The sequence below is a fragment of the Cannabis sativa genome, chromosome 8 (genome assembly GCF_029168945.1).
Source record: "Cannabis sativa cultivar Pink pepper isolate KNU-18-1 chromosome 8, ASM2916894v1, whole genome shotgun sequence".
NCBI lineage: Eukaryota > Viridiplantae > Streptophyta > Magnoliopsida > Rosales > Cannabaceae > Cannabis > Cannabis sativa.
In genome coordinates this window covers 43,740,304-43,758,113 of record NC_083608.1, presented here as the reverse complement: position 1 = coordinate 43,758,113, position 17,810 = coordinate 43,740,304, and the positions used below count along the sequence as shown (strand labels likewise).

At 32.4% G+C, this 17,810-nt stretch overlaps 2 protein-coding genes across 10 annotated transcripts; one reads left to right on the top strand and one right to left on the bottom strand.

Moving 5' to 3' along the window:
- The first annotated feature begins 1,739 nt into the window (after positions 1 to 1,739).
- Positions 1,740 to 7,253, top strand: LOC115701351 (pentatricopeptide repeat-containing protein At3g29290). 9 transcript variants are annotated; one of them, XM_061101995.1, is made up of 6 exons: positions 1,740 to 3,619; positions 3,825 to 4,054; positions 4,566 to 4,847; positions 5,007 to 5,120; positions 5,671 to 6,298; positions 6,425 to 7,253. In XM_061101995.1, the coding sequence occupies exons 1-3, from the start codon at positions 2,015 to 2,017 to the stop codon at positions 4,612 to 4,614; spliced, it is 1,884 nt and encodes a 627-aa protein (XP_060957978.1). In that variant the 5' UTR covers positions 1,740 to 2,014; the 3' UTR covers positions 4,615 to 4,847; positions 5,007 to 5,120; positions 5,671 to 6,298; positions 6,425 to 7,253. The 9 variants fall into 9 exon arrangements, with proteins under 9 accessions (XP_060957978.1, XP_060957982.1, XP_060957976.1 ...); XM_061101999.1 differs by having other exon boundaries at positions 1,741 to 3,619; positions 3,825 to 4,150; positions 4,527 to 4,847; XM_061101993.1 differs by having other exon boundaries at positions 1,742 to 3,619; positions 3,822 to 4,054; positions 5,821 to 6,298.
- Positions 7,254 to 7,428: 175 nt separating this feature from the next.
- On the bottom strand, positions 7,429 to 10,963 carry LOC115701353 (amino acid transporter AVT6A). Its single transcript, XM_030629130.2, has 6 exons — positions 10,345 to 10,963; positions 9,590 to 10,025; positions 9,308 to 9,460; positions 8,979 to 9,182; positions 8,148 to 8,613; positions 7,429 to 7,926 (listed from the first exon to the last, which is right to left on the bottom strand). Exons 2-6 carry the CDS (start codon positions 10,014 to 10,016, stop codon positions 7,794 to 7,796), a joined length of 1,383 nt encoding a protein of 460 aa, XP_030484990.1. The 5' UTR covers positions 10,017 to 10,025; positions 10,345 to 10,963; the 3' UTR covers positions 7,429 to 7,793.
- Positions 10,964 to 17,810: the final 6,847 nt, after the last annotated feature.

Genomic DNA, 17,810 nt, shown 5'->3' with positions numbered 1-17,810 from the left:
TGATCTATAGAGAGTAACATCTTTGAAATGTTCACTGTCAAGTGGAGAGTTTGAGACCACTATTCATTGGTGTATTTTGTGTGTTAACATTCTGCATATCAGCTTTGTAGAGAAGATCTTGAAGGTACCATGTTTGTGAAAGTAAAATTCCATCTGGGGTCCTTATAACTTGAATACCTAAGTAATCTACTAAACCAAGATCCCTTAGAGCAAAGTAAAATTGAGTTCTGCAATGAGCTAATTCACAAGTGTGTCATCACTTCCCATGATTAGAATGTCATCTAAGATGCAACTCGATGAAGTAACCCTGAAAAGTGAGGATTGATATCTTTGGAGAAGTGAAAGCCACGGTGCGACAAGATTGTTGATAACTTCTCAAACCAAGCCTTAGAGCTTGCTTCAAGCCATACAAAGCTTTATTGAGCTTGCATACGAATTTTATGTATACATATGTTTGTAGGTGCACAAATTGACAAGTAATAATAGTGGTCAAAAGATTAATATTGTCCTATAGAAATTAAAAGTAATTAAAGTAATTAATTATAATGAATATTAAAACTTAATTTTATCTAAACAATCGATTTCGAATGATATTAGACAATTGAAAGAGAATAGAAAGAACGAGAATAACAAATTGAAGTTGACAATAAATAGATAAAAGCAATTGTAAATAATTTCAATTTCATCCTAAATTAGCTGTGATTTTAATAAGGTTTAGTTATTAGTACTTTTACATGTTTATTTATTTTTTTAGAATTATTCAAATTTAAGATGTTAGATTATAAATTTATAATCAAATATAAATTAGGGTAAATACCATTTTGGACCCTCTGTTTTGCAAAAGTTACCAATTGGACCCTGTGTTTTGTTAAATGACAAAATGGACCCTGTATTTTCTAAAATAGTACAAATAGGACCCTGAATTGATTTTTTTGTCAAAATAAAGTTTAATTATAAACCGATCTAAAAGTGCTATGACAAAACTGTTTACATTTTTTGTATCTATTCGTATTAAGCATTGTCTTCAAGTTGGTTGTATTAAAAAAAAAGTTGTCAAAAATTAAGTTCAGGGTCCTATTTTTACTATTTTAGAAAATACAGGGTTCATTTTGTCATTTAACAAAACACAGGGTCCAATCTGTAACTTTTGCAAAACACAGGGTCTAAAATGGTATTTACCCTATAAATTAAGATAGTAATAAAATAAATTCTAACATAGTAAACCTCCTATCATATGGATTTGAGGCTCAATCAGCATCACAAAATACTTGTAGAGAGAAATCTGGAGTTATTTAGAGCATGTTTGGTATTATTTTCTGTTTTTTGTTTTTAAAAAATTATTTTTAGAAATGAGAACAAAAAATAGTTTTTGAAGTTTTTAAAATACAAGTCACGTTTGGTTAGTGATTTTTAAAAACAATATTGACCAAAAGTGAATTGATTTTTAAAACAGAAAATAACATTTTGTTGTTTTCAAAATTCTTGTTTTTTGTAACTTTATTTTCTAAAAACTGTTTTTAAAAAATAAGACCAAACAAGCCAAATTGTTTTCTGTTTTTAAAAATAAAAAACAGTTTTTTTAATTATAATGTCAAACATGCACTTAATTAGAAATCTTAACTCTTAATTTATTCAAATTCTTAATATTAATGTAATAAACGTGGGACTAAACTAATGGAAAAATGTAATTGAAAGGCTAATAATATTAAATAACAAAAATAAACTTCCTTCCTAAATTCAACGGCGGTGGAGGTGTTAAATCCCTGAGAATGTGGTTGAGGTTTTATGACATAATTTGCTTATTATTATTATTAAGTACGAAATCAATGTTGGATCAATCCGAGGAATGAACAAGAATTCAGGGTAATCTTCACACTCTCCCCCTTTTCCACCGCAGTCCACTCCACACCACTTCTCCCTCCTAACTCCTACCAAATCATCTTCTCAAACCTTCCTCAAGGTTGCTCTTTTCTCAAACACCTTACGCTTGTGAACATTTTATTGATTTATAGTTATGGGGGGACAAATTATGGCTTCAGGGAATGGCCTTACTTGCTTCCACCAATTATATACTCCACTTAGTTGTATGCGTGGTTTCCAGCATTTTCACCATTCTTTACATCCTCATTCAGCTCTGAATTTTAGCCAAAAGTATCCCCCTTGTGAGGTTTACATGGTTTCTATGTGGGTACCCAAGTCCAAGATTCCTAGGACAAGTTTCATAACCGGGTGCATAAGGGTGAATAATTCACTTCTTGTTCGGAATAGAGTTTCTACTATTGAGAGTGAAGAAGAGGACAGTGATGAATTGAACCCAAGTGAGAAATTGGGATTTGAAGTTGAACAGAAATTACCTCCTTGGGGAAAGTTAGGGACTTTCAAAGATTTAGATTCAGAACCTGGTGATTTAAAGGAGCCCAGGTCAGTTTCTGAAGGAAAGGTTATGTTGAATGTAAAAAGAGTTCATTTTTTGGAGGAAACTGATGAAGAAACTTTGTCAAAGCGAATTTTGGTGCTTAGTAGGACCAACAAGATCAGAAGTGCATTGGAATTGCTCAGGTCCATGGAATTATCGAGCCTGTGTCCGAACTTACATGCCTGCAATTCAGTTTTATCTTGTCTCTTGAGGAATGGGTTACTAGATGATGGCCTTAGAGTGTTTGAGTTCATGAAGACAAAGAATATGACCACAGGACATACTTATAGCTTGATACTAAAAGCTGTTGCTGGTGCTAGAGGATCTGATGCTGCCCTTCAAATGTTTAGTGAAATAGAAGGAGATTGCCAAGCTATGAATAGTTTTGATACAATTGTTTACAATACAATGATATCAGTTTGTGGTAGAGTGAACAACTGGTTTGAAACACTGAGATTATGGAGAAGTATGAAAGAAAATCATCATAGTGAAACAAGGGTAACTTACAGTCTCTTAGTTACCATTTTTGTTCGATGTAATCAGAATGAACTAGCCTTTGATGCTTACTGTGAGATGCTTCAAAGAAAATTTGAACCAGGTAGTGACACAATGCAAGCTATAATTGGTGCTTGTGCAAAAGAAGGAAAATGGGATTTTGCATTGAATGTTTTCCAAAACATGTTGAAGAGAAATGTCAAGCCAAATCCCATTTCATGCAATGCACTCATTAATTCACTTGGGAAAGCTGGGGAGGTCAAACTAGCATTTGGGGTGTATGATATTATGAAATCTTTAGGCCATTCACCGGATGCATATACATGGAATGCATTACTTAGTGCACTCTACAGGGTGAATCGACATGATGATGCTCTTCAGCTCTTCGAGAACATCAAGCAAGAGAAAGATTCTCAGTTGAATTCGCATTTGTATGATGTGGCTTTGATGTCTTGCTCGAAGCTTGGTTTATGGGAGAGAGCTTTGCAGCTTTTGTGGCAAATGGAAACTAATGGAGTCTCAGTTTCAACTGCATCATATAATCTTGTTATTAGTGCTTGTGAGACAGCAAGGAAGGCTGATATTGCAGTGCAAGTGTACGATCACATGGTTCACCAGAAGTGCATCCCAGACACATTAACTCAACTTTCCATAGTTAGAGTTTGCATTTGGGGTTCTCTCTGGGATGAGGTAGAGGATATCCTGAAAGTAAGTATAAAAGAGTTTTTGTTGTCTATTTGTTTTGCAGTTTTCCAATCAAATTTAAGCCTATCGTTTTGCTTAGTTAAATTGTAACCAGATTTCAGACATAAGCTACTAAGCATAAATCAACCTGTTGAGCTTGAGCATGATTTAGACTCTCAATGACTCAAAATGTTGACCCCTTTCAAATATTTTCTTGTCTTTGCAGCAGGCTGCACCAAACGCATCCCTCTACAATGCAGCCATTCAAGGAATGTGTTTAAGAGGCGAGATCAATTTAGCGAAAAAGCTTTATGCAAATATGCGCAGCTGCAACCTTCAACCAGATGGGAAAACAAGGAATTTGATGCTTCAAAATTTGAGGAAAAAAAGCTCAGTTAGATACAAATCTAGACGAGCTTTTCCTCACCGAAAGAAGGCGAAATTTTCTTTGATGTCATTGTGAGTGTAACCAAACATCACAAAGCAGAGAAAGCAAATTAATGGAGTCTCAGTTTCAACTGCATCATATAATCTCGTCGTTGGGATTTGAATCGAGTACGCATATAATTAAAGATAATTTGATCATATTGATAAAATTATATTTATCAAATTTGAGTTTTGGTTACTTAATATATATACAAATACAGGGTACACATTACTGACAACAATGTTACCAAATTTGTATTTTGATAAAACATAGGTACCTAATGATGAGTACACACACTAGTTTTAATCTATATGTGTATATTTTGAATATTAGTTTTAATGATAGTTCTATTAAATAATAATGTGCTTAACTCTCACACCCCTTCTCTGGCGTCATGTATTTTCTTATGTGCTCATTTGGATTGTTCTTTTTATTAGGTTGATTATCCCTTGGTAACTCTTCTTCTCTGTCTTGGTGATATACCCTTATGGATTTCCATTTCAGGTGCTAAGTTGTATGACATGATGTGGTTTAATCATACAGGACAAGACCCACCGCTTTATGGCATTGGACTGTCTTCATCGAGTTTTGAGGTTTTACCTGAGTGTCCATGCCACAAATCAGGCTTCGAATCGTATATGGGACCACTTAGACAGTGTAACTCCCAAACTATTGACTGTTCTGCGAAAAGGAATGCTTACCCAGGATGTCCAACATGATAAACTTGTGGAGTTCTGTGTGACCATAGCAGAATACAATCTTGATTATGCCATCAATCATATGATTTTAGAACCGCTTAAGCAAGATAGTCTTAGTGAAGCAAAGGTTATTGGTCTTCGTGCTTTGCTTGCAATTGTCATGTCACCATGAAGCCAATATATTGGCTTGGAAATATTTAAAGGCATTAACATATTCTGTCATTAATTCTAGTTGCTTGTCATTTATTGTTTTGTTGTCTTCGTCTTATCTCTATTGTTTAAGCAGGTCACGATATTGGTCACTATATTCCAAAGGTGAAGGCCGCCATTGAGTCAATTTCGCGGTCTTGCCATAAATCCTATAGTCAGGCACTTCTAACTTCTTCAAAGACTGCTATAGGTAATTTCTCTGCTAATGTAGGGCAAGTATAGAAATTTTAAGGAAAGTTTAGTTTTACAATTTAGATATTAATATTTATTGCATGATTTAACCTATGTAGATGCTGTCCAGCAAACTGGCTGCTATTGGTTCACCATTATTCTTTACGACCATTAAGAATGGATGTCCTTTTAAGCTTATCGCTGCAAAGTTTAGTTGTTGTATACTTCAATCAGTTGACATTAATTTTGAATCTAAAATAAAATAGCAATACTTCTGCTTTGTTTTGTTCTTCCACCAACCCACTTTTTGTTTTCTCAGTAATTGCTTTCTTATTTTCTAATGGGAGGCTTGGGTTGTTGAAAACTTGTAGAATAATGACACACATACATCATGAAGCTGTTAATTTATTTTTATTTGTTTTGCCTTTTAAGCTGCTGTGAGAAGGCATACTGAGATAGGCTAAAATCAATTATATGCTTTTTAGATTTGTTAATTTATTTATTTGTTTTGACTCTTACTGTGAGAAGGCATACTGAGCTAGACTAAGATCAATTATATGCTTTTCCAGATGCTGTTACAAAAATATAATCTCATCTCTTCCAGTCTGCGCTAAAGTGCATATCATATCTTATTGAAGAGGTTGGCCGAAGTGATAAAATTGCAGAAATAATTCCTCAACATGGCATAAGTATCGATCCCATTGTTCGTGAGGAAGCAGTGCAAGTACTTACCTGGATTTTAAGATATCTTCCTCACCGTCGATTTGCAGAGAGGGATGGCGAACTTTATTCTGCGGCTACCTGATGAGTTCCCTCATCTAATTCAAATGTCACTTGGGCGGTTGTTGGAACTAATGCGTTTTTGGAGAGCCCGTGTAATTGATGATATGTTAGACTATGACACTCAAAATGCAAAGTGCGTGGGACAGGTTAACAAGGGATTCAAAAGATCTTCTTTCCATCGATCGGGGGAACCTATTGAATTTCGTGCATCTGAGATAGATGCTGTTGGTCCCATCTTCCTTGGTTCTGTGGAAAGTCAAATTAGAGATTCGGCATTGGAATTTGGAACTACTACGATGTGTTCGTGCTTTAAGGAATGATGTGCGTGAACTTTCATCTCGTGGGCTGGCAGACTATACTTTAAAATATGGAGCCAGACCAATCTTTATAAAATATGTCCTTGAGGAGCATGGGGTAGGGACATTGTTCATCTTTACATGTTCTTTCAAGCAAAAACTTTGTATTGATTTGTAAATGAAACCAACATTTTGTCCTTGTAGTTTTTCTGGTTAAATGTAAACTTGAATCTCTGATTTACAGGATGACATTGTTCAGAGCTGTTATTGGGATTCTGGGTGTCCATTTGATTTAAGATGAGGATCTGATGCAATCCCTCCTGATGCGACATTTCAGTCTATAATATTTGAGAGCCCTGCTAAGAATAGGTGGGTTCGTTGTCTTTGTGAGCTTGTCAAATATGCTGCAGAGCTTTGCCCAAGTTCTGTTCAGGAGGCAAAGTAAGTATATATTTATAAAGTTTGCACACAAGCTTGGCTTGTTATCTTTGCTCTTCATATCTGGGGATGCTGAAAAACAGTGGCTTTCTGTCAGAGATTTTTTTAGCTTGCCATAGCTTCCTTATTCCTAACAATTGAAACTTCTGGGATGATTAGTATAAAACTGCACTAAAAGTGCAGAGCATGGTTATTATAAAGGTGTTTGGTTTCATCCTAGGCATGTTTAGTCCAATGCTGAGCGTTTTGTTGAAAAAACAAAATTAAAAGCGTTTGGGACAGCTGTAACACCTGCACCCCTCGGATCAAATGAATCTTGAATACCCGCCCGAGAAGTGGCTCTGCAGAACATTCGTCTTACCCTCCGGCGTGTGCTTGATACCTGTGCTTTAGGGAGAAGAAGGGAATACCCAAGGCTGGTACCTTTTGTTACTAATATTGGTCACCCATAAAACCTGCATTGCCAACTTCTAATGATTTATGTTGGTGGATCAAATATAACCCAGTTTTGGCAAATGTGTGTTCTTGGGGTAAAACCAGGTTGAATTTGTATATCTTGTATCTCTTATTTTCATTAGACTTTTGTAATCTATGAGCTTCTATTAACTATGAAATTCCTTGCCATTTGTTGTTCATTAATCAATATGTGTGGGTGTGGTATTCAAAAATATAAAACATCCCACATTATTAAATATCCTGAAACGTCTTTTTGAACTTCAATTAAGGATAGAAGATCTGACCAAAAAAATGGATAAAATAGAAGCAAATTTTGCCAGATGTACAAAAGGGTAACTAGAAAAAGAAAAAATGTGACAAATCTAAGATTACATATTACATATTTGTATTTCACCTTATATGAAATTGTTCACGCAATAAAATCCATTGTATTTCGAGTACAGTGCAATCATAATTTAAAAACATTGAAAAATGGTAAGACAAATTTGCACTGCATTGTGCACACACCTTTTCTTACACTTCTGCCACAAAAATAACACCTTTTTACATTGTACAACATAGTATAGTCTATCTTTATTTCGACTCATTCAACCTTCTTAGAAAACTTCAATTTTCTAGTCCAACTCAACTTGATTTAGACAACAAATGTCTTCATTGAAAGCTCCACAACATTTCCCCGCAGGTTTCATTTGAGAGGGAGTGAGACTAGCAATCAATCACTATCGAGGTGAACTTCTTTTGAACAAGGAATAGGCATCACTGTAAATGGCCATCAGGTTCGAGAACACCGCAAGGACAATCATAAATACAGACAACGCCTTGTCCTTCTTAGTTGCTATGTTGTAACGATCCCTGAATCGCCAAAGAATAACAGAAGTTACAAGAGAGAAGAGCCTTAAAAACGTTCACTTTCACGAGAAATAAGCACCTAGCGATCGTCAGTTGGTTATGATAGGAGGGTGTTTTTTATTTTAACACATTCACAGTCACAGGCATAAGGGGATTCTCTTCTAGATTCTGTTCCCTAAATCATCGACAATAAGGAGGAGCTGGACATTAAGTAGAATACTAACCTGAGAGTAACAGCAGCTGGAAAGATGAATCCAAGGCAGACAGCAGCAGTTGCTCCACTGAATTGGAAAGCATCCCAGATGCTAGGTATAAAGTTTGCAGCCATGAAAATAAGAGCAATGAGCACAGTAGTGACCAGTGTGAATCTCTTGTTATCCTGCACCAAAGGCCTTGATGAGGGGAAAAGGAGGCCATCCAAGTTGAGCCGCAGTGGGTAAAAGACAATTGGAAATACAAGCATTAGATGGGCAGCGTAGCTAACACGAACAGCATCATTAAGAATGGAACCGTATGGCATGCCAAGACTGGTGTCGAAGTTGGCAAGCACATCATCAAGAGTGTCATCACCAAATAGAAGGAAGCCAAAAACACTCGTCATCACATACACAGTGGTGCACAAACCAAGTGCAGATCGAACAACTGGTTGCATCTGTCTAGAATCTTCAAGTTCATTGTCTATGCTGTGAACTGGAAATGAGATTCAAAGGAAAATTAGTTTTACATTGCTTCTCACATTGGTTAAAAACTTCCAACTGGCGACCACATGCTAATATCAAACATTAGCTTCACGCTGGTTTGATATGATGGATCCAGCTGCATGAATGGCTAATGCACGATCAAGTTTGGCTGAAACTTCTCTAGAAAGGCCATAATGATCCTATTATTCTTATTTGGGGTGAAAGGGTTGTCTCCAAAGGATCTTTAAGCTTTTCAAGGATAATGATTGTAACTCAAACTAGGAAGTATACAGTTTATTTATTTTATATTCCTCAACCTAAAAAATATACAGGGACAGATTGCAAACTATAAGCAAAATGTAAAAGAGTTCATACCATTGTAATGGCATATATATGCAACCACCAGAACAGGGACAGCTGTGAATAGCTTGAAAACTGATGTCAAATCAGTGACATCAGGCAGCATTCGAGGCATTTTAACTCCTCCGGTAGCCAACTTAAAAATTGAAATTCCAATAGTAATAACAAGAAATGCAACTGCAAGTCCAACTGATAATGCAGATGTGAAACTCAAAGAATCTGCAACCATAAAAAAGAAACAATATATTTATTCTGAGAAACCAGCAACTCTATGAACGTGGGACATCAAAGACAAGTAAATAATCTGATCAAAAGGTTCTTCCCGGTCAAGAATTAAGACTAACCGATTCGCTTAAAGGATGCCAACGGAGAAAATATAGCAAGCGTTGTGACAAGTAGAACAAAAAATCGCCCATTCCACCAGTGTACTCCAAACCAGCTTTCGAGGACACCAGGGTGGTGAACACCACTTGAAGTAGTTCCAGAAAGTACATCACCTTCAGATAAACAATCCAACATGGTTAGACTACTTTGAGGATTCCATTCACAATAATCTTCCTTAATATAATATGTGAACAACAAAAGAGTAGCAGATAGATAATAAAATACCAAACAATCTTTCTTACCCATAATAATCATGTACACAGTAAGCATGCCAACGTTGTTTATTATAACACATACTTGCACCAACACCTTTCCGTATTTTCCAAAGGCATCTTTCATAAGACCTCCATAAGATACTGACTTCCCAGCTTTGCTGAATCGAAGCATCATTTCAATTGAAGCCTCAGTCAAAAATGCCATAAATATGATGAGAGAAACCCCAAGAATAAGACCCAATACTTTCATGGTAGCAGGCAAAGCCATGATTCCTGCACCAATAATTGTGGTGGATAAATTGAAAACGGCTCCAGAGAATGAAGCCCCATTGAACTCATCAAATCCACCTTCTCCCTCATGTCTTTTGGGTAACAAAGGGGCCTTTTCATCAATCACTGGCTTACTCTTTCGTGACCTCTTTTCCCTCTTTGGTTCAATATTGCCAATCGTCATCTTTTACACCTATAAGAATTCCCCCCCAAAAAAAAACTTTTGAACATCAGAATGAAAATTCGCTTAAACTGTTTGCACAAAACATAAATTAGATCTCTAAAAAACAAATGGCTATTTCAAATTAAAGTTAAATTTTGATGAATTCTAAAGCTTTCATCCCCCGACCATTGAAAAAATATAAGACATGAAATAAAATTGTAAGCTTTACAATAATCAAGCCAAGAAGAATTTAATCCACAAACCATCAACAACGAAATCTAAACAAACCCAATTCTTAATAACAATCAAAGAGGGTTAATTTTCCAAAAGAAAAAAAGTAGCAAATTACCTGATAACTGAACCAGAAAAAAGAAACCCAATTATAATAATCCAATCCAAACGAATTGGAACACGACCCAGGAGAAAGAACAACCTTTAATACCGAGATAGAATAAGGTAAGAGAAATGAAGCTTGATTTTGAGGATAAAAGCGTGACCCAGTTCTTGAACAGCAGAAAAATTACTTGTGTTGAGGTCAAGCTTTGATTTTTATAGACTAATCATCAAAGAGAAGTTGATACACGCATTAAAGGTGGGGCTTTTTTCTTTTTCTTTAATAAAATGATTTTTTTTTTGGTTACTCAATTATTTATGGGATTGTAGACAAGAAAACCAGAGGAGCAAATTTCAATAAAATATTAGTAATTAATTAATTAATTTAAATAGAATCAATATTCAATACCACGGACGTTGTCAATTGTCTTATTAGTGTTTTATTTATAATATTTTAACTAAAATCGATGTGAATAAAATAAACTATCATTTACCATTTTCACCCAATAGAAAGTAACTGTAATTTACTGCGCTATGGTCAAAATTTGAGAAAATATAGGAAAATCATTTGCTGAAATAAATAAATAACAATTTAAAAATTGAAAATATAAATTAAAGACAGCTGTGGTGTGGGTAGCAAAATGTGAGACCTACCTTACCTATTTATATATATATATATATATATTTATATATATATTTGTTTATATATGGACACGTTATTCATGAATATTGTCCAAGGTTTTATTTCAATCAAATAAAAAGCAGGCAAGTTTGGCCATAATAGCTGATCAGAGCTTTCCAAATATAATAGCAGTAAGGCTAGTTTAATGGTGAGATTGGGATTGGAAAAGAGATAAGTTATAGGTTCCAATTCGAGACCTTTAAATTATAAATTATTAATTAATTGTAAAATATCATTATACTACACTCAGAAAAAAATTATAATACATAATATAAATACTTCATTTACATTTAATCAATTTCCCCATTCACAAATCACCAATAAAAAAAATCTTATGATATTATATTAAATTTTAATAAATTTATCTTAAAATATTATATATTTATATGAATTTTTGTAAAAATATTTATTTTGTTTGTTATCTTTGTTGTTATACTTTCTTTATTAATTAATTAATTATTTCTAGATATATATTTATTAAAGGGAAATTTGGATTATTATTAAAATACCCAATTTATTAAATTAATTAATTATGTTCATAAAATATCCAATTCAATTAAATTTGTACGATCCAATCCAATCCGTAAAGTGCATATATCCGTACTTGTGTGGATTGAATTGAATTGAGAAATCTAAAATTCCCACTTATGCAGATCAAATATTGATTTAGTACTCAATCAAATTCGCACATATTTATATACATTTATAAAGATAAATGCATAATTTATATTTTAAAGTTAAAAAAATAGAGTGCCCGTGTAGGGTATGTGGCCGTTTTTTTTTTTTTTTCATTTTAACTATTTTTTCGTTTTAACTTCTTTTTCCAGCAATCTTCATTTTCTCTTTCGCCTCTATTCTTCAATTTTTCAAATTTTTTCCTTTAATAACTGTTCCCGCCCATATGTTCCTCAAGCCTTCTTGCCCTGTTTTTTCTCCACCACAACCCAGCGTTTGTTTTCTCTTCTATCCCTCTTGCTTTTTCTTTGCCAAGTTTGTAATATAACCACTCATGAATACTTTGAATTCTACCCTTTCCCTCATTGACGAGGAGAGTACAATAATCGCACTTCCTAATTTCCCTAATCCTTCGCCATTTCCACAATCTGCCCATGTTATGTTGGCCTGTCCTTTCCGAAAGACTAGTTTACAAGCCTATTTTTTATGAACAAATGTCGGGTCATTGGAAGGGGCACTTTTTCCCGTTACAATCACTAATTATAAGGTTAATTTGTTCTACATTGTTTTTGGTTGTGAGGGTGATAAACGTCGAGTTCTTACCAAAGAACCATGACACTTTCAAAATCATCTTATCATTTTTTACGCGCTAGATGTTTTGCAAATCGTCACAAAGAAGCATATGATCTACACCCCATTTTGGGTCTAAATTTACCGCTTGCCTTTCTTAAGCAAGTCCGCCTTGGTCGAGGCCCTTGGTAACACAATTGGCAAATTCATAGAAGTCTTTGAAGATTCTACTAATGAAGGTTGGAGTCCTTTTTTGCGTGTCTGAGTCAAACTCTCTGCTCTTAAACCACTTCCCCAAGGACAAATGATTCACTTACCAAAAACTAGAGATGAATTAAGGGTTGAATACCGATATGAAAGACTCCCCGAGTTTTACTCAGTAAATTATAAAACTATTTGTTGGGAGTTTGATTATATGGGCCCATGATCCCCACACTGCTTGAGATAATATTATCTTGTAAACACATTTAATTGTTTATTTAATCAGCTAGGATTCTAAATAATGACTATGTCTTATTTATAAGTTTTACTAAGGAAGGGCAATTTTAAGAAGAAAAATAGGTTTTATGGCTTGTTTATTAATTAAGAGACTATGAAAAATCTACGTAATAAATAAGTTAAATGAAAATTTTATTTGATAATTAATTATAATTATTAAATAGATAAAATTGACATTTATAAAGTTATATTTTTTAAAAAGAAAGATAAGTTTAATTAAAATGGTAAAATTGAAATTTATGGGTCACATAAGTATTTCAGCCACAAGAGTTTAAATAAGAGGAAATTACACTTAGTATGGGATTTTAAAAGTTCTTATGATAAATATGACACATTTAAGTTTGGCCAATTTATATGGTATTTTTTTTATTTTTAGGTTTTCTTATGGTATTTGATATGCCATATATATGTAATTAGGTTTCTAAATCCCATATTTAATGTTTTTATTTGTTTAGGAAGTTTTATTTGTCATTGATGCCGGAAAAATCACCGGAGTTTGCTGCTGGTGCCGGAAAATTCGTCGGAGTAGCGCCCGGCGCCGGAAAAGTCGTCGGAGTTGCTGCCGGCGCCGAAAAATTCGTTGGAATTGGCATTGTCGCCGGAAAAATTACTGAAAAACCACCAAGAAACCGGTTTCTTGAAGTCTAAGAAACCGGTTTCTTGGTGATTTTTCCGTTGACAATGCCAATTCTGACGACTTTTCTGACGCTAGCAGCTACTCCGACGACTTTTCAGGCACCGACAGTAAACTTCAGAAAAGTCATCAGAATTGGCATAGTCGCCGGAAAAATTACCAAGAAACTGGTTTCTGGTTTCTTGATGAAGAAACCAGTTTTTTAGTAATTTTTCGGTAATTTTTCTGACAACAATGACAATTCTGACGAATTTTCTAGCGTTGGTAGCAACTCTGACGACTAATACACCGGCAGCTACTCCGGTGACTTTTTCAGTACCGACAATAAACTCTGGGAAATTCGTCAGAATTGGCATTCTCACCGGAAAAATTATCGGAAAAATCACCAAGAAACTGGTTTTTTTTTTCGGTTTCTTGGTAATTTTTTTTGTATTTTTTTCTCTATTTGGTTGATTGATGAAACTGGTTTCAATTATTTTTAGTGTATATCATTTTTGTTTTGTTTTCATAATCTTTATTATTGTTGTGTAACAAAATTAGTTCCTTGATGAAGAAACCACTTTCTTGGTGAAGAAACCAGTTTCTTGATGAAAAAACCACTTTATTGGTGATTTTTCTCATGATTTTGCTGGCGACAATGCCAATTTTGATGATTTTTTTATGTCGGCAATAACTCAAGCGATTCTTCCAACACCAGGAACTACTCCGGCAATTTTTTCGGCACCGATATCAAACTCCAGAAGAGTCGTTGGACTTGGCATTGTCATCGGTAAAATTACCGGAAAAATCACCAAGAAACCGGTTTCTGGATGGTTTCTTCATCAAGAAACCAGTTTCTTGGTGATTTTTTCAGCGACAATGCTAATTCTGACGACTTTTTCGGCGCCTGCAGCAACTCCGGTGACTTTTCCAGCACCAGTGGCTACTCCGACGACTTCCGGTGTTGACAGTAAACTCCGGTGACTTTTCCAGCATGAGTGACAACTTCGGCAAACACTATAGTTTTATTTATTTTATTTTTCTTAAAAAAATAAATATGAAGGGAATTTTAATATTTTTTATTGTAATTTAATTAAGTTTTTATTTTTTATGAATTTTAAATTCAAATTTCTTTTTAATGTTTTATATGGTTTTTTTTCTAAAAAAAACCATTTCTAGTTTGATTGGTTAAATAATGTCATATTGAGTGGCATTTACTTTTTATATCATATTTATCATTATTTTAATAATTTTTCCCATATTTTTAAAAATAACCTTTTAAATAAAGTCATTTTTATCTATTTTTTTTATTATTTCATTTTAAATTCTAAACCATACCCTAAAGTTATAATACCAACATAATTATTATTTAAAATATATACATATATATTTTTTCTTCTAATTGTATGGTGTACGGAAGTACCTTATCTACCCAGAAGAGAAATTTCAAATAAATTGGCTGTGACATCCTAAATCCAAAAATAAATAAATAAACAAAAGATCAATACAAGTTGAAAGCTTCAACAGCAGATAATAACAAGATGACAGCCATTGTTGATGTGTACACAAATTAGCAGCCCCTACTACTACTACTACTACTACTACTACTATACTACATATCATCATAATATCAATAAATTATATAAATATATACACTGACCAGACCAGCCAAAATATTTATAAAGAGCTAATACATATAAAAAAAATAAAAATTTATTTATTTTATTTTTAATTATTTTTCTTGCATATAATTTTGAAATATTTAATAAAAAAATATGGGAAGGGGTGGCCACCACCGGCGCCTTAGCTAATATTATATGATGTAATTGAATTGCACCCTATTACAAATTATGTTTCTTATTTTAAAAATAAAAATCCTACATTTTCAAGTTCTTGGGGTTTAAGGTGGGACCAAAAACAAAAACTAGATAATAATATTGAGGAAAGTGTTAATTAATACAATATAATTCGGGTTAGGAACTAATCTTCATAATATAATTAAATAATTTATTTATTTTGTGTGTTTATTTGAATGATATTGTCTGCTCATATCTAAAAGCAACAATTTGTGATTAGTTGGACATATAAATTAGCAAGTGTTTTGGTCAATTTTATAACACATGATTATATATAAACCCAAACGGAAATAACCTTTTGTAAATAAATAAAAGGGAATATACTCATTTAGTATCTTGTGTTTTTATGAAAAATATATTTAATACCTTATGTTTTCAATAATACTTAATTGGTACCTCATATTTCTAAATTGTACATATTTGGTACCTTTAAATAAAATTAATCAATACAGTTTTATCAATTTAACCAAACAATTCTTAATTATATGTAATCAAATAAATAAATTTGAATTTAGAATTCATAAAATTTTAGACTATTGATAGTATTGATTAAATTTTATCAAAAAAATTTGAATTTAAGGTACCAAATAAGTATGATTTTAAAATAGAGGGTACCAAATAAGCATTATTAAAAATAGATGGTACTAAACTTGTATTTAGATAAAACACAGGATACCAAATGTGTAGACACCCTAAATAAAAAAGAAAAAAAAAACTTACCAATATCAATGCTTTGTAAATATAATAATCTAGGGTAAGTTTATAGTTAATTGACGTTTATTTAATTTGATATTTTAGGAAAAAAATTTAGTTCATTTTTTTATAATCGTATACCTTTTAGTTATTTAAAGTTATTAATAAATTTTTAAAATTTTGAATAGCGTTGAAAATAATATTCAAATATTTTAATGCACGAGTAATTTTTTTTATACATGTAAAAAATAACTATTTGAATCTTATTTTTGATGCGGTAGATTATTCATAATTTTTAGAAAATTTGTAAGTACTTATAAATAATTATAATTTACACATCATGAAAAAAAAAATAATTAAATTAAAAAGTTATTGTAAATACATATAAAGTGTACCAAAACATTTATTTAGAGGGTGTACTAGTGATTGTTCAATATTATGTAACATTTTGGTTTGAGGCCAAACCTTCTATTTGATGAAAAGGTCAAAATAGTGGTCATTATTTGAATTGAAGCATTGAATAATTTTTATTTTTTTTCCTACAAGAAAAGAAGCAAAGATTGCTCTCTAATTTTAGAACAAAAAATATATGACACATCTAAGAAAAAAAGACAAAAGTGGCTTTCCTTTTCAATGGCACGCAAGCTTGCTTATATAAATATTTATATAAATATATATTTATATATATATATATATTATTGGAGGTGATTAGGATTTAGGATGAAATTAAAGTATCTTATATTGTAATAGAAATGAATTGATTCCATCTAAGCATCTGCCGGGCAAGACTGAAATGATGATTAGAATCAAAGTAAGTAATAAAAACAAAGAATTTGATATGAAAATTATAAATATGAGGCTATGAATGCACCACGTGTTATGTAAAATTACCAATCAAGATTATTATAGAGTAATTTTTTGTTTTTATTTTTATGTTTTAGATTAGAATTATTAGAGCACAACTCAAGGGATCTACGCAAAGTAAGTTATTGGTTTAATGCTCTTAGCTAGTCAGCTTGTTTTGTTTGTTGAATATTTATATACAAATAATATTATTTTAATTAATAATTTATTCATACATAACATAAAGGCTAAGTGACAAATGAAATATATTGTAAACAATTAAGTGACATCATATATGAAGAATCTAAACCACATGTTATTTGTCCAATAAAAATGCATAATGTGAAAGGATGATGTGATTTGTGAAGTGATAATAGAGAGTTAGCAAAGGGTAATTTTGTCATAAATATTTTGAATGAAGGGCTAAATGGCAATGCAATCAAAATTCATGTCCCTATTTGTATCAATACATTAACTAGGATGCGGAGATTAGATGTTTTGTTTTGATTCGAGGATTGTTTCTCTTTTTTATTTCTTGAACAATTTTTTTTTTTTTTTGGAAAAATTAAAATGATAAAAAAGAGATAGCTTATTCAGGTTCTGTTTTGGGTATAAAGGGACAATGTTTGTGCTTAGAGTCTACATAGTTTAGGGATTTAAAAAAAATTGTTCATTTTTAAAATTACACATTTTTTTTATTAATTTTAAAAAATACCACATTTTTTTTTTTCAAATAAGAACTCAAAAATATTTTTTTTTCTATGACTCGCTAAATTTCAGGACCGGCCTGAGTTTATTAAAAAAATAGGAAACTTACAAAAATATTAGAATTTAGGTTAACTTTTACAAAAATACTGTCACACGGAAATGATTTTAAAAATACTGTGTTTTTTTATAAAACACTAGTAGAATACAAAACAGAACAACTCAAAACAACAGTAGAATAACTATAAAATACCAGTAGAACATTAGTGAAAACTTAACATAGTATACTGCAGTATGAAACTTATAAAAAAATACAGTATAAAATAAAAAATACCGCCTGGCAGTAT